Source organism: Haliotis asinina, chromosome 5 (assembly GCF_037392515.1).
Source record: "Haliotis asinina isolate JCU_RB_2024 chromosome 5, JCU_Hal_asi_v2, whole genome shotgun sequence".
NCBI lineage: Eukaryota > Metazoa > Mollusca > Gastropoda > Lepetellida > Haliotidae > Haliotis > Haliotis asinina.
The window spans coordinates 72,780,214-72,795,152 of NC_090284.1; the positions used below are offsets into that span (position 1 = coordinate 72,780,214).

The 14,939-nt window shown below is 42.1% G+C and overlaps 1 protein-coding gene across 18 annotated transcripts in view; it reads left to right on the forward strand.

The window, feature by feature from the left end:
• The window catches only part of LOC137285224 (myosin heavy chain, striated muscle-like), a 35,565-nt gene that overhangs the window by 7,181 nt on the left and 13,445 nt on the right, over positions 1-14,939 (forward strand). For 5 of the 18 annotated variants that reach the window (XM_067817512.1, XM_067817499.1, XM_067817517.1 and 2 more), the window contains 18 exons: positions 2,166-2,261; positions 3,361-3,424; positions 3,812-3,910; positions 4,199-4,302; positions 4,749-4,881; positions 6,481-6,599; positions 7,245-7,394; positions 8,077-8,247; positions 8,358-8,537; positions 8,718-8,844; positions 9,715-9,776; positions 10,959-11,046; positions 11,375-11,492; positions 11,805-12,062; positions 12,206-12,671; positions 12,853-13,062; positions 13,221-13,366; positions 13,990-14,080. In XM_067817512.1, coding sequence (XP_067673613.1) covers positions 2,166-2,261; positions 3,361-3,424; positions 3,812-3,910; positions 4,199-4,302; positions 4,749-4,881; positions 6,481-6,599; positions 7,245-7,394; positions 8,077-8,247; positions 8,358-8,537; positions 8,718-8,844; positions 9,715-9,776; positions 10,959-11,046; positions 11,375-11,492; positions 11,805-12,062; positions 12,206-12,671; positions 12,853-13,062; positions 13,221-13,366; positions 13,990-14,080 — 2,682 coding nt within the window. Of the gene's footprint in view, positions 1-72; positions 166-502; positions 596-1,247; positions 1,344-2,165; positions 2,262-3,360; positions 3,425-3,811; positions 3,911-4,198; positions 4,303-4,748; positions 4,882-6,480; positions 6,600-7,244; positions 7,395-8,076; positions 8,248-8,357; positions 8,538-8,717; positions 8,845-9,714; positions 9,777-9,983; positions 10,043-10,958; positions 11,047-11,374; positions 11,493-11,804; positions 12,063-12,205; positions 12,672-12,852; positions 13,063-13,220; positions 13,367-13,989; positions 14,081-14,939 lie in introns of all 18 variants that reach the window. The other 13 variants (XM_067817500.1, XM_067817515.1, XM_067817505.1 and 10 more) reach the window with 7 other exon arrangements.

The following is a 14,939-nucleotide window of genomic DNA, read 5'->3' on the forward strand; positions in this document are numbered from 1 at the left end:
CCTACACCCAATGATTCCCGTCCCGGTCTAACATGTGACCTGCCCTTTCCAAACAACTTCCCGACCAAACAGGGTTCCCTGGAGGATCAGATCGTACAGGCTAACCCTGTCCTAGAGGCCTACGGTAACGCCAAGACCACTCGTAACAACAACTCCTCCAGATTCGTAAGTTCAGAGTGAGACCAACCAGCTGTCCTGGTCCACTCGGGTTTCATCAACCGAAACCCTACTCTCATTCCTCCAGTTCTAACTCACTTTGCCCTAAAATGGTGTTATTCCCTAGCCCATACTCAACCAAACCTTGCCCTCATGCACCCCCTTCTACCAGGTGCCCATTCCAGGTGCAGAATCTCCATAACGGCCCATCGTACATCTAGCCAGTCTAACACATAGCCAGTCTTCTTGACACCAGCCAACCCTTCCACTTCAATGAATAGATCATTACTGATTTTTCCACCCTTCCTTTTTTACCCTTCCATTACCGTATTGTGTCGGGTGTCAGGGATCACTGGAGGACCAAATTATCCAGGCCAACCCCGTACTCGAGGCGTACGGTAACGCCAAGACCACTCGTAATAACAACTCCTCCCGATTCGTGAGTACCGGACCCCTCTAGTTTTAGCCCGGAGAGATCTTCATGGCGTGTGTTTCACCTTTTCTCCGATGAACCTCCACAACTTCTACCTCCTCCTCCTAATGCATCAATGTAGGAATCTTAGCTTTAGAAACTTGGATGAAAGTGTCATCACAACCTCAGCAACTGAGAAACTCTCTAACCTCTCCCCAACCCCGCTCCCCAACTTTAAATGTACTAATGGTTTGGTTGTTTCATTGATGTTTGTCCAAACGAATCCTGATATTGAACCTCCCACCTCGCAACCTCCCCATCGTCCTCTTCATTGTCTTTCCTTCTGTTTCTGACTTTTTGTGCCGTCTGTGCGTTCGAAGGAATCTTAGCAGTAGCAACTGTCGCCTCGGATGAAAATGCCATAACACCCCAATTTATACCCTTCAACACGCACCAGTGAACTAGATGTGTGAAAGTCCTTTACCATAATCTCTTCGCAGTCTAGAAACCCTCACACTACCCCATGTACTAATGCAGATTAAAATAAACCTTCCCAGACAAGTCATCACAATAGACAGGAATTGTCCTTTAACCTCTGATAAAACCCTCCACAATCCTCTAGTAAATCAACCTCCACCACCTTAAAGTACACCTTACCTTTTCCTGCATGTACCCGAAGATTGGATCACTCGAGGATCAAATTATTCAGGCCAACCCGGTCTTGGAAGCTTATGGTAATGCAAAGACCACCCGTAATAACAACTCCTCCCGATTCGTAAGTACCCAGATTCCCATGCTCGTCATCTCACGGAACACATCTAATGTAGATGATCGCAACACATAGCGGACCCTAGATGACCTTCAAAACAGATGACATACTAACCTGGGACAACCATGTGCCTTGTCATGGAACCCAGGTTTTGTGGTCAGTTGTTTGTTTAAAGGTCAGTAGTTACCCGTGTCCTTTGTAACCCAATAGATCGAATGTACCTGTAAATATGTGTGTAGTAGGAACGGACGGACATATGTACCTAATGCACACAGTTCCGATCCTTCAACTCAACACGGCGTGCACAGTGCTCATTCCATCTACCACCTTTTACTTTACTTTTGATTTTCCTCTGTCAAAATCTGTTTTCTGATACTTCCTCCTCTCTCTTTCTCTTACCTTATCTTTCCACAACCAAGTCCAACAAAAGTTATCTCCCTTTGATTGTGCGCGTGCCCTTCACCTTCCCCAACAGTGATAACCCACACCGTCAGTGCTTCAGATTCAGATCTGCTTTTAAATACATCAGTCTCTTTTGTGGAACGAAGGACAGAAAATATGTTCACAAGGAACCATTTAGTGCAAATGGAAGATCATGTATAAAACCCTATGTCATAGTCTGAAGCACTGTATCTGACTCCAAAATTCCATCTGACAAACCTTGTGTGAAATAGTTTGGGGTTTTTCCTCACAACCGCACACCAACCACCTTGTTGAGGTAGCTGCAGGTACTAACTAACACCAGATTTCTTCTGGGTCTGTAGACGGTATGCACATAAAACTAATCCTTCATCTTGCCTCCTTCCCGTGTGTGCTTGGCGCCGACAGGTTGGCAACCTTGAGGACCAAATCATCGAAGCTAACCCAGTGTTAGAAGCTTTTGGTAATGCGAAGACAGTTCGAAATAACAACTCCTCAAGATTTGTAAGTATTGTTGGCGATGTGAAACCACGAATCAGTGGACATTTCTTTTTCATAATGTAATACATCCTTGGAAATAAGGAAACCATAACCTGTTCAGTAACGCATACTTGAAAACTAATTCTTACTTCTTTCCGAAGTTAAATGCATTGATAGTAGAGTCTTCCCTTAATGTGCATTTAGGCCTTGTTTGACGTAATTCAAATTTCCAAAAACATACTACTTGTTCTTTTTCTGGCTTTCGAAACGCTGTTCTTGAAACATGTCGTACACTAAGCGACGCAAATGTACTATTATGTGTCAGATGTCTTGGCCTTGAGTGATACTGTGTTTAACCATAGTGACATTCAGTGACGCATAGCTTGAGATCAATTTACTTGTATATAGAAGCGCTCAGAGTGTTGGAGAAATGTTATGAGTGCACATACATACACACGTGTGCGCGAGTTACCACTAGCTCTCCTGCTAGATAGGCTCATTACGAGCGATGTTACATGTGTATTGCAAAACTGATTTCTTTGTGAACAACCTGCATGTTGTGCGTAAACAGTCTCCTCCTAACCATTGGTATCTTCGTCACCACCTTGTATATTTCATTATTTCGTCACATGGTCGCACGGGTAAGTACGCTGTAGCGTCCCCATGAGAACTCCAGATGGGTAGAATACTCACCGTGTTCCACGTTTGCAACTGGAGACGACTGATGGCAGTCAGGTGTCACTGAGCCCTGAGTGATGGAATCATTGCTCATGCCAGATATAGTGTGTGTCATATATAGAGATGGAACATTGCTTATTGGACTGAAGTATTCACTTAAGTGCACAAAGCCTACTTGGCCAGAGTCGAATTACATTGATTTATCACAATAAAGTATCAGTTATGCCAATAATAGTCGCATTATATTACGTAGCTATTTTAATTCTAAACATAAAAAAGTAGAAATCAAGGACATTTTCGTGTCGTTCACTTTCAAACTTTAAACGAATGGTGAAAGGTTCAGTAATATTATAAATGTGTATTGTATGGTGGTAAGATGTTTTACCTTTTGCTCATGCTCTACACATAAATGTCGGATATGTGAATATATTTTCTGCATTGGTAGGGTAAGTTCATCCGTATCCATTTCGGTACCCAAGGAAAGATCGCCGGTGCTGATATTGAAACATGTAAGTTAACTTCGATAACATACAGTAGGAGCAGAATGTTGTTTTTCACCGCCAGGGTATCAAAATATGAGTGTAACAAATGCAACACAACACTTTCGAAATGTTAGTGAACTGTTTTGGCAGTGAGAGAAGAAATAAATAAGCTCGAAACAGGAATTAAAAGCCGTTTACAATTAATTCAGTATCTTCTCATAAAAACAACAACAAACAAACAAACAAACAAACAAATACAAAACACACAAACAAAAAAAACAAACATTGTCGCATTACAGTTTTACTATGTAAACATGTTATAGATATAATATTGGTGTTTAAAAGACCATTTGGAGTGTAAATATGTATATACCCTATGGCCCTGGTGTATATGGTATGTTAATCTTCTACTAGACCTACTGGAGAAATCTCGCGTGACCTTCCAACAGCCCGCGGAGAGGAACTACCACATCTTCTACCAGCTGCTGTCCAATGCCATACCGTCGCTCAGCGGTAAATATGAACACCAGACTGACAATAGGGTTTACTGGGTATCTCTGTTTAAATGAGGAGTCAAACTGCTGTGATTGTCATGCACTGCTTGCATTCTCCAAAATTCAAAGCATTTAGGCTCTTTTGTCTTAAAGGCATTTTGTTCTGAAATAGAAATATGACTTTTTAATCTACTTCTCAATTTTTCAAATAGATTCGTACATATTTTCATAGATATTATGCATATAGATGTTCCTTATTTTAGTAATGTAAACATGCCTTTAATAATTCCCTTCATGGTGTTTTCAGAAAAACTGTTGACACCCTGTGACCCCGCCCTGTACTTCTTCATCAACCAGGGCGCCCTGACTGTAGACGGTATTGACGACGTAGAGGAAATGAAAATGACAGATGTAAGTATTAAAATAATTCAAATCAATATCACAGAAACGTGCATACATACATTTCTCATTGCGTTGATTCCGACGAGTTGCGATAGTTGAATGAACGGTGGCATATTAAGAGTCGGAGGCACGAAAAGTTGACTAAAGCGAACTGATGATATTAATTGAACAGTCTCTGCTCCAGCCTCGCAAAGGATGCCACATTTGGTAAGAATATTGGTCTCACTATCTTTGTTCCCCATGGCCTCTCAGCACGCAGTTCAAACAATACGACCTGTATCACGTTGAACGGCTGTTGTTTCATTGAAACTTCCAGCCTAATCCTTCAACAGGTAAAGACGCTGGTGGACCTCAGACCTTCTGGATATTTGACGAAATAGAAGTTGAGGACTGATACTTGAAACATATATAGCGCGGGGACGACTATGTTTTACGCCATGTATATGTATGCACAGGTCGCCTTCGATGTGTTGGGCTTCACCACTGAGGAGAAGACTAGTATGTACAAGGGCACTGGTGCCATCATGCACTTTGGTGAGATGAAGTTCAAGCAGAGAGGCGAGCAGGCCGAGGCAGATGGAACTGCTGGTGAGTGGGTTAGCCTTGTGGGTTAGCTGTGTCGTCTTTCTTGGCGAGGAAACTCGCCATAGCCTTATCAAATAATTACACAAGAATTCGTAAGTGTAATTTATTTTGACTTTCCTTCTGTATGTACAGTAAAGTTTAAGTCACAGTGTTGTGAAGCCATTATCTATTATATACAGCACTCTGATATGACCAGTGCACCTAATCAATGGAAATGCAAATCAGATATGAAAAGTTTATATTTTAGTATTGATGTCCTAGTTTAGCCGAAGATTGGACGTTTGGTATTAGTACTTTCGTGAGTGGTGTGTCTGTGTGACGTGATTCTAGTGCACTATGTGTGATGTGATAGAACCGTATCATCCTCTGTATCACATGTCAAGATATTCATGTGTTTACGCTTTGAATCTGCATGTTTCTCAGGATATCGATGTGATGCTTATATCAGTGGTCATCCTTCACCACTTCTACTCAGTATGTTCACCTTACTCTCCCCGCACCTCCCCCCTCTCTCTCTGCCTCGTGAAGATTTTTTACAGGTCTTGGAGCACTCTGGTTTCACCAGTCTCACAACACAGCGAGATACATACTTGTTTACCCACTAACATCCATCGACACTCTGACATAAAGCAACATTATGTTTCTTCTCTCTATCCTATTCCTTTTTTTCAACAAATTCTCTTTTGTTTTTACTTCTGACTGATACATCTAACCAATCTTATGCCATGGCTGACTAAGCCACTACTGTGTGATTCTACCTCAACATATCACCACCACCACCAACAGCCACTAACGTTTAGTGAAGCAAACTATCGGTGTATATGATTGTGTTATCTTTACCAGCAGAGAGGGTGAAAATGCATAGACCTTCAGACTACGGCACAGAACACACGAGGTGTACCATCAGAGGCAGTGCTTCTCGGAACAGGTGTACTTCCTACGGCCTGGTTTTCCCTCAGTTTATCACTCTGCACGTACCCGCCACCTTTGACCCCATCCACACGCCCGTTCATTCCCATGACAGGTCCTTTCTCTCATCTGAAGATCCTCTCACGGAAAGCACCTTTTTGCTTTTCCTGAACAACTAACGTTGTGGACATTCAAATAACATCCGGCGTGACACCCACTGCCATGCCCCTGTTTCAGCTGAAGTCTAATGGTTTCAGTTTACTGATACGTCCATTAAAATCTAATTTCAAATTTAACAACTCCACTTTTATACTAATTTGTTTCAAAGATTTCATTAAAAACATAACACATTGTTATTAATGGGTTAACTCAAATCGTGTGTCCATATAAATTTCAAGACTACTCCCTCCATATATTTTAGTTGGCAATACAGTATATACGAAAAACCCCTTCAATAAGTACCGAGATTCTCTTGCTGCGACATTGCTATAATCTGCTAGAAACATGCTCTATTATATATCATTGTTTCCCATGATGCATTCGGTAAATGCGTAATTGCACATAGTCTGTGGTTGCTAGAAATAGATGTATAGGTTTAGTGTCTCTAGTTAGTTTACGTTAGCTTAGTCACTGTCGTGTATAGTAAGTTGCCAAATTAAGGACGTCATTGATTGTAGTTTTCTCCTTTTACAGAGGTTGAGAAGGCAGCTTTCTTGCTCGGTGTCAATGCTGGTGACTTTGTGAAAGGTCTCCTGAAACCAAAGATCAAGGTCGGCAACGAATATGTGACCCAAGGTCGTACCAAGGATCAGGTAAATCCCCAAATCCTTAAGGTGTATGTCACACAGTGAAATCCCTGTCTTTATCCTTTAACCAATAGGAACCACCAGAGTTCTTGTCGACCAAACACCTCGAGAATATCATGGTGTAGTGGTAAGTGCGTTCGCGGGTCGCGGGTTCGATCCTTGACCTCGTCATACCAAAAGAAATTAAGATATGGTACTTGTTGGTCCCTGCCAGGCGCATTAATGGGTAACGGCTCAGTATAATGAGTCTGAGAGGGGGTATTCATGCTTAACTGGGGCATGGTATCTCAGTGAGCCAGCACTATAAAGGTCTGGGTTGGTACTATTCTACTAGCCACACACACACACCCATGCCCGTCGTCATTACCTTGAAATATTCACCAAAGGATCACCAAATCTAACATTGTTCATCTCGGGCATTTGCCTACTTGTACGATTCCTCTGAGAATACCAATGGGCGGATACTTCATTGAATTTATCAATTACAAATAAAAGCACTTCTAAAGCACCACCAACTAGTGCGGAAACCAGGTATTCCCGAATAGGTGAGCGCATCTTGTCCCGTCCTATTAAACTGAGCTAAATTACCATTGTCACGTAAGCTATTGGTATGGCCTTGTATAACTAATTAGTAAACCTGTGTCTATATAGGTGGTGTACTCAGTCGCTGCCCTGGCTAAGTCTCTGTATGATCGTATGTTCAACTGGTTGGTCAAGAGAGTCAACAAAACTCTGGACACCAAGAAACCGAGGCAGTTCTTCATCGGTGTACTCGATATTGCTGGCTTCGAGATCTTTGATGTAAGTATTCACGTCTTGCTCTGTAATCAGTAGCATAACATAACTTATTCGCTTAGAAACAAATTGGTCTTCATCTGAGGCACTTTATAAGGCCGGATGTTCAGAAACGCTGGCATGGTTGATGCATTTGGTTATGTTGTTATTGCGTAGATGTTGGTGAGTCAAGAGATTGTCCTGGTTGCTGTCTGTCAAATATCTATGTTATTGCTGAATACCAAGAGCCAGACCCGTCTGTACCCAGAACCTTGGGGACAGACATGGCTCACCGTACACTCCACGCCGTGGATAGCTTCCCGTGATACCAATCGCAGCTTTGTCGATACTACCGTGATACAATAAATGCTATAGTGACTACTAAATGGGATTCCAATAATATCACGGTGGGGACACCAGAAATGGGATTCACACATTGTACCCATGTGGGCAATACATCTGGGGTCTCAGCGTGACGAACGAACACTTTAACCACTGGACTACCCCACCGCCCGTGCATTATATGAGATGTATTAAAGAAGTTGTATATCCCTGGAACTGTCTCCCTTGTTCATTACACCAACTTCTAAATGACAAGCAGACGATATTTATGTCTTACCGTTATGTTACGAAATTATTCCAGCCACCTTAAAGATCCTCTCATTCTTCACTATGAGTGATGGCTGACTATCTTAAACGTCTTTTATAGTTCAACAGCTTCGAGCAGCTCTGCATCAACTACACCAATGAGCGTCTGCAGCAGTTCTTCAACCATCACATGTTCATCCTGGAGCAGGAAGAATACAAGAAGGAAAACATCCAGTGGGAGTTCATCGACTTCGGTATGGACTTGCAGGCCTGCATCGATCTCATTGAAAAGGTAACAAGCATGAACATATCAGTGACGCGCACTTTCCAGGATGTATACAGTAATTATGATTTTCAGATATCCATATTACTAAGATTTATGGAGTCATCTTCTCTTTACAGCCTATGGGCCTGTTGTCCATCCTTGAAGAGGAGTGCATGTTCCCCAAGGCTTCTGACAAGACCTTCAAGGACAAGCTGTTCACCAACCACATGGGCAAGTCACCTAACTTTGGCAAGCCTGTGAAGGGAATGAAGGGTGCCACTGACGCCCACTTTGCCCTGAAGCACTACGCCGGCACAGTAAGTATATATACGGGTTGTGTTGTTAGTCTTGGGTTCGAATCCTAGATTCATTTGAGGTATGGTCTGTCAATTGGAAGTTTTTGTGCTCAGGTATTTCATGTTAAAAATAAGGCTTGTCTGACAGGCCATACATCGTTATGGTGTCGATAATGCCATCTCCCATACTCTTCATTACAGGTGCCCTACAACATCAACGGATGGCTTGAGAAGAACAAGGATCCCCTCAACGAAACTGTCGTGGAGTTGCTGTCCCACTCCAAGGAAGCTATGGTTCAGACATTGTTTGCTATGCCCGAAGTGCCAGGTGAGATCATAAGAGCCTAGTCACATCGGTACATCACATGACAGCTAGAGAATAGCTAGTTTGCTGCAACAGATTCCACTGGACATGACGGGCAAAATACCTTTGTAAATTACAAATCATAAAACACTGAACATGTGTAAAGTATAGTCTGAATGAAGGCACTAAGTGTTTGTATATATTGCGGCTGTTGACCAGGCAGTCTAGTGTGGCCGTATGTTATCAAAGCTTTCACGTTACGCAACATCCATCTCAAATTCAAAGTCGTGTTATGTTAGAAGTGTTTTATTACGACCTGGTGTTATCACTGATCACTGCTAGTTTGCTAGTTCAGCCAATCGAGACTAGTTAGTCTACTAGCCAACATTATTTTCGATTCCACAAACTACGTAAATGTTGTCCAATTTCTGCGTGAAGATCGGTCGTCAGTGCCATGTTGTGCCACTAGAACTTGGATTGCTTGGAATCAGTTGTGAGTAAGCTGGCTTACATCAAAGGATGATCACCATGCTAGCATCAACTACTACTCGGACTGTACAAGATTAATTACAGATGTTTCTTTCTTGTTGATTGCAGCGTAACACCTTAGATCAAATGTAGTTAAAGGAAGAGATTCATTTCTAATAAAATACAAACATTTCTTGTACATTTCGACATTGGAATATAATTTAGTTAAATTGAATACTGGAAGATAAAACAAGCGTCTTCTACAGTAACTCCCATATTTATGAGGACATATGATGACTAAATGCAAGAAGTACTGAGGACATATATTTTATTGTAGAAAGGTTTAACAGCCGTCTTGGAGGTATCTTATATTGTTCATTAAGTTCCAGAAATACTAGCTGCCATGTGCTCTTCTTGATTTTTAAGTGGAAGGTCCCAAACAGAGAAAGAAGGGCTCAAGCTTCATGACGGTGTCGTACATGCACAGGGTAGGACGTTTACCCATATGCCAAGTCCATATTTTTCAAAACAGATATTCCTTCTGGATATGTAACATATTTGTTTTGAGAAAATATGGACCTGGTAAGATATGGTCCCAAGAATATATTCAAAACCAGGATATATATTGGGTCCATACATCTATTTGCTTTGCTTTGTCATGGACAAGATTATAATGTATTCACTTTGACATTCAGAGGGTGGTGGCAAGAAAAAGAAGAGTTCAGCTTTCCAGACTATCAGTGCTACACACAGGGTATAATTCAGTGACATGCTTGCTATAGGTAGAAGCGTGGTGACTCCTGTCGGGACTTCTCTACCCAGTCTGCATGCCACCCCTCTAGAAACGGTTGCTCCTTCACACAGTCGCAGAACCTAGATACAAATAACACTTCTTCATGTTTCTTAACCCCCAATGATCTTACATTCCCAGTGGAACTTCACCAGAACTATAGATAGCTACATGCAAGGTCAGAGCACATGAAACCTTACGCGCACCTTCTTCACATAGACCAAGATTCTGGCAGTGTTGATGCCTCTTTCCCAGGTGTCCTTGTGTGACCTTTGTGTTAACTCTTGAGATGTGTGAGTTTCATGTTGATAACAAAGTGTGACAACTTCACTGTTGACGCCAGTACCTTACAGCTGTCACTTCCTCTGCATGTCTTTCTCCTCCCCTCAGCAACACGAAGCACGACGGGTGCTTTCCTCTAGAGTCTCTTCATGGGACGTTCACATAGTGATTAAAGCTTTCGTCAAATTGTAGACACGAAACCGGCTTCCACATGAACCTGCTGTCTTAGGCTCCATCATGGTCTCTGCGTCGGAACATTGTTAAAATAGTATAGGCGTCGCAGAAAGACACACTATTTAATTGAGTAATCCACTAGGTTCCAATATTCTGCATCTCTCTTCCTCTCTCTTTCTTCATCTCTTTCTGATGCAATGAACTTTCTCTACAAGATAATCCTCTTTTCTGTCTGTGTGAAAAACTAGAATTAATGTAATTTTATTTCTAGTATAAAGATAACAATTGTATCTAACGCTGGATTCAACCATATTGTTTTAATCATGTCTTCACTTGTCCTACAAGAATAGAATGAAATCAACCAGTGTAATATATATGATGTATGCCGTTTTCTCTGTGTAAAACCTGTGCTGTTCTGTAACAGGAGTCTCTGAACAAGCTGATGAAGAACTTGTACAGCACTCACCCTCACTTCGTGCGTTGTATCATCCCCAACGAGTTTAAGACGCCAGGTGAGATAAAGCTACACTGATTTGTGTTTACATCGCACTATTCCTCTGTTGCCTTACACTTTCCATTCATCAGTCGTAATTGTCCCTCCACCCACATGATCAGTCGAAATCTGTTAGCTCATGCAGTTTCATTCTGAGTTATCATCCAACATTAAACTCATTTGGATACATGGATGCTGTTTTCTTTTGAAAGAAATGCAAATCTCTGGTATCCATGATATCTGAACACATAATTCCAAGCAAATCTTAAGTATTCATATTTTTTCCGATCACATATCCGTTTTGCACTCGACGACACATGCCTATATGGACTTTTTGTCGTCACCAGGTCTGATTGACGCCCATCTCGTGCTCCACCAGCTCCAGTGTAACGGCGTACTCGAGGGTATCCGTATCTGTCGTAAGGGATTCCCCAACAGAGTCATCTATTCCGAGTTCAAGCAGAGGTAAGATTGGACCAGTCTCTTCTACAAAGGGGTGAATACGAACAGATATCCTCAGGGCCAACCAAAAAAAAAGCCACGATAAAAAATAGGTTTTGCTCAGTCTTGCATCACAATATAAGCCAACGCGCCACACATGCAGGTGTGAATGCACCTACGCAATATTTCACCTGAAAATATATCATATCCATACTACAATAAAACTGTTGAGTAAAGGCATTGTTTAGCTTGTTGGCGCTTTCTCGTACCCAAATATAACAGTACAATAGAGATTTAAGTCAGATTTAAGGTCACTGTGTGTTTGTTACATTGTAGATACTCCATCTTGGCCCCCAATGCCATTCCCCAAGGATTTGCTGACGGCAAAGTGTGCACCGAGAAAATTCTTGAAGCTCTTCAGATGGACAAGAATGAATACCGTTGTGGTCTTACAAAAGTATTCTTTAAAGCTGGTGTGCTAGGTTACCTTGAGGATCTCCGTGACGAGCGTCTGTCCGCCATCATCTCCATGTTCCAAGCCCACATCCGCGGATATCTGATGCGCAAGGCTTACAAGAAACTCCAGGACCAAAGGTAAATAAATAGGATAGGACCCATGATCCTTATGACATGGGACAACCCTTAGTAAAAGTCATCATGTACCCAATAATTACTTACAAGTTCAATAATTACTTTTTAAGTAGTTGTATCAAATAGACTGCTGTTTCTTTCCCCAGAATTGGTCTCTCCGTGATTCAGAGGAACATCCGTAAGTGGCTGGCCATGAGGAACTGGCTCTGGTGGAAACTGTACACCAAGGTCAAGCCCCTCCTTAACATCGCCCGTGCTGAGGATGACATGAAGAAGAAAGAAGAAGAACTGGAAAAGACCAAGGAAGAATTGTCTAGGGTTAGCCAGAGAGGAAAAGAACTTGAGGAGCAGAACGTCACCCTTCTTCAACAGAAGAACGACCTGTTCCTTCAACTACAGACTGAGCAGGACAGCCTGGCAGATGCAGAGGAGAGAATCGAGAAGTTGATTGGTCAGAAGGCAGACTTTGAACAGCAGTTAAAGGACCTCGAGGAACGACTCTTGGACGAAGAAGATGCAAATGCTGAAGCGGCTGACAGGAGAAAGAAGATGGAGGGCGAAATCGACGATCTCAAGAAAGACTGTGAAGAACTTGAAGGCAGTCTAGCAAAGGTAACGATAATTTTCCACTGTTTGCTAACTGCAAATATATATCTACACTATTTAGCAGTTGTTTCTTTCTCTACTCTAAGCCAGCTCATAAAAATGACGTTCTGAAAATGATTTCATTGTTCCATTCATGCAATATTCACCATCATCTCGCCTTTATGCTCAATGAAATGTTTCCTGTTAGGCTGAACAAGATAAACAGACCAAAGACAACCAGATCAAGACACTCCAGGATGAGATGGCAGCTCAGGATGAACAGATCGCCAAGTTGAGCAAAAACAAGAAGGATCTCGAGGAACTCCAGAAAAAGACAATGGCAGATCTTCAGGCTGAGGAAGACAAGGTCAACCATCTCAACAAACTCAAGCAGAAACTTGAATCAACGCTTGATGAGGTGAGAATAATTCATTTGGGGCATCACGACCTTTATACATGTACTAATTCTTTTGTCTTGTCAATATGCATTATGCTGTTCTGTTCACTGTTTTAATGACTGAATTAGTAACTTAAATACGCACAATCCATTGCTAAGGTTGTAGTGTTGTGTTTTAGCTTGAGGATAACCTAGAACGAGAAAAGAAGGTGAGGGGTGATGTTGAGAAGGCCAAGAGGAAGGTGGAACAAGATCTGAAAATGACACAAGAAACAGTAGAGGACCTGGAACGTGTCAAGCGAGAGCTCGAGGAGAATGTTAGAAGGTAAGGTAGGGCTATGTGACAGCCTGTCTCACTGTCCGTATTTCCTCTTACTGCGACGCCAAGTCTATGTTTGCTCCCATGCTCTGAACATTCTCTATCACTGGGGCCTCCTTTTGCGTTTAATTGAACTACTTAACCAATATTTATTGTTTCAGAGCTTAGGCTTTAGTATAGAGCGTGTGACATAAACAGTTAAGCCACAAAGTTGAACGTAGCCTCACCTAGCATAAGCGCTGATTAGCTACAGCGACTTTTATGTTTTTACTAGGATGTGTCAGTGTTCATGTAGCTCAACAAAGATGCACAGTTGTTGCTTGTTGTAAGAGGCGACTAGCGGGATCGGGTGGTCAGGCTCGCAGACTTTGTTGACGCAAAGTTGTCGTTGGTTCACAATTGCGCAGATCGATGCTCATGCTGTTGCTCACTGGAATGTCTGGTCCAGACTCGATTTTTTTTCAGTCCGCTGCCACATATCTGGAATATTGCTTAGTGCGGCGTACAACGAAACTCACTTACTCACTAGGTACCATTGATCACATTGCATGGCCAAAGCATTCTTGAAAGCACCATGAAATCACATGTCATCACTCGCATTAAACAAAATGATGATTTATTCCTCCCAGGAAGGACATGGAAATCAGTGGTCTCAATTCTAAGCTGGAAGATGAACAGTCTCTAGTTGCTCAACTCCAGAGGAAGATCAAAGAACTACAGGTATACTCACCAGAACACCTTGATCACTCTTTCTAAACCCATTGTCATCATACTATAATCACAACATCCCATTACAACACACATATCCTCATGCCTACACACATCATCTATCTACTGGGTAAGTATAGCCTCATTACTTCTAGCAGTTTTTTTCCCGGGGATATTTAATTTGTGTGCGTGGCTTGCGGATGGCGGTGGATAATACTACAGCGTCGGTGCTGCGAGGCGGGATCACAGGTGAGTCCGCGATGTATACGAATAAAGTTTGCTGTGCTACCTGAGTGTTCCTTATTTCTTACCTCAATATATATGATTTAATATGTGTTTTCCACCCCGGGTATAGACCCTCACCGTGATCCATAGATCCCGAGTAGTCCTTACTAAACTACATGAATCCATTATATCACATGTGACATGACTAATATGATGCAGCTTGCCAGGGGCCTAGTGGCCTACCCTCCACGTCAGCTGCCCAACACCTGGTCATCGAGTGTGGTTCCCCGAAAACGTATACTTTGAGACAAACTTGACTGCGTATTTACCGATTATCAACTTAATCTACTGATGCTACAGCCAACAGATTAGTTCCCATTATTAACTATACTATATAACTATACTATACTCGCATCTAATGTTAAAAGGTGTTCTCTCATTAACCTTGTACTATCCGCATCCATCTACCTACGGTAGATATGGCCTCATTAACTGCGCTAAATGCAACGTTAAAAGGTGTACTCTCATTTTAACAATATCATATACAACATTAAAGGGTGTACTCTCATTATTAACGTTGTACCATCTGCATCCATCTACCGAAAACAGATGAACTCTCGTTATTACCTACACTATGCACAGCGCT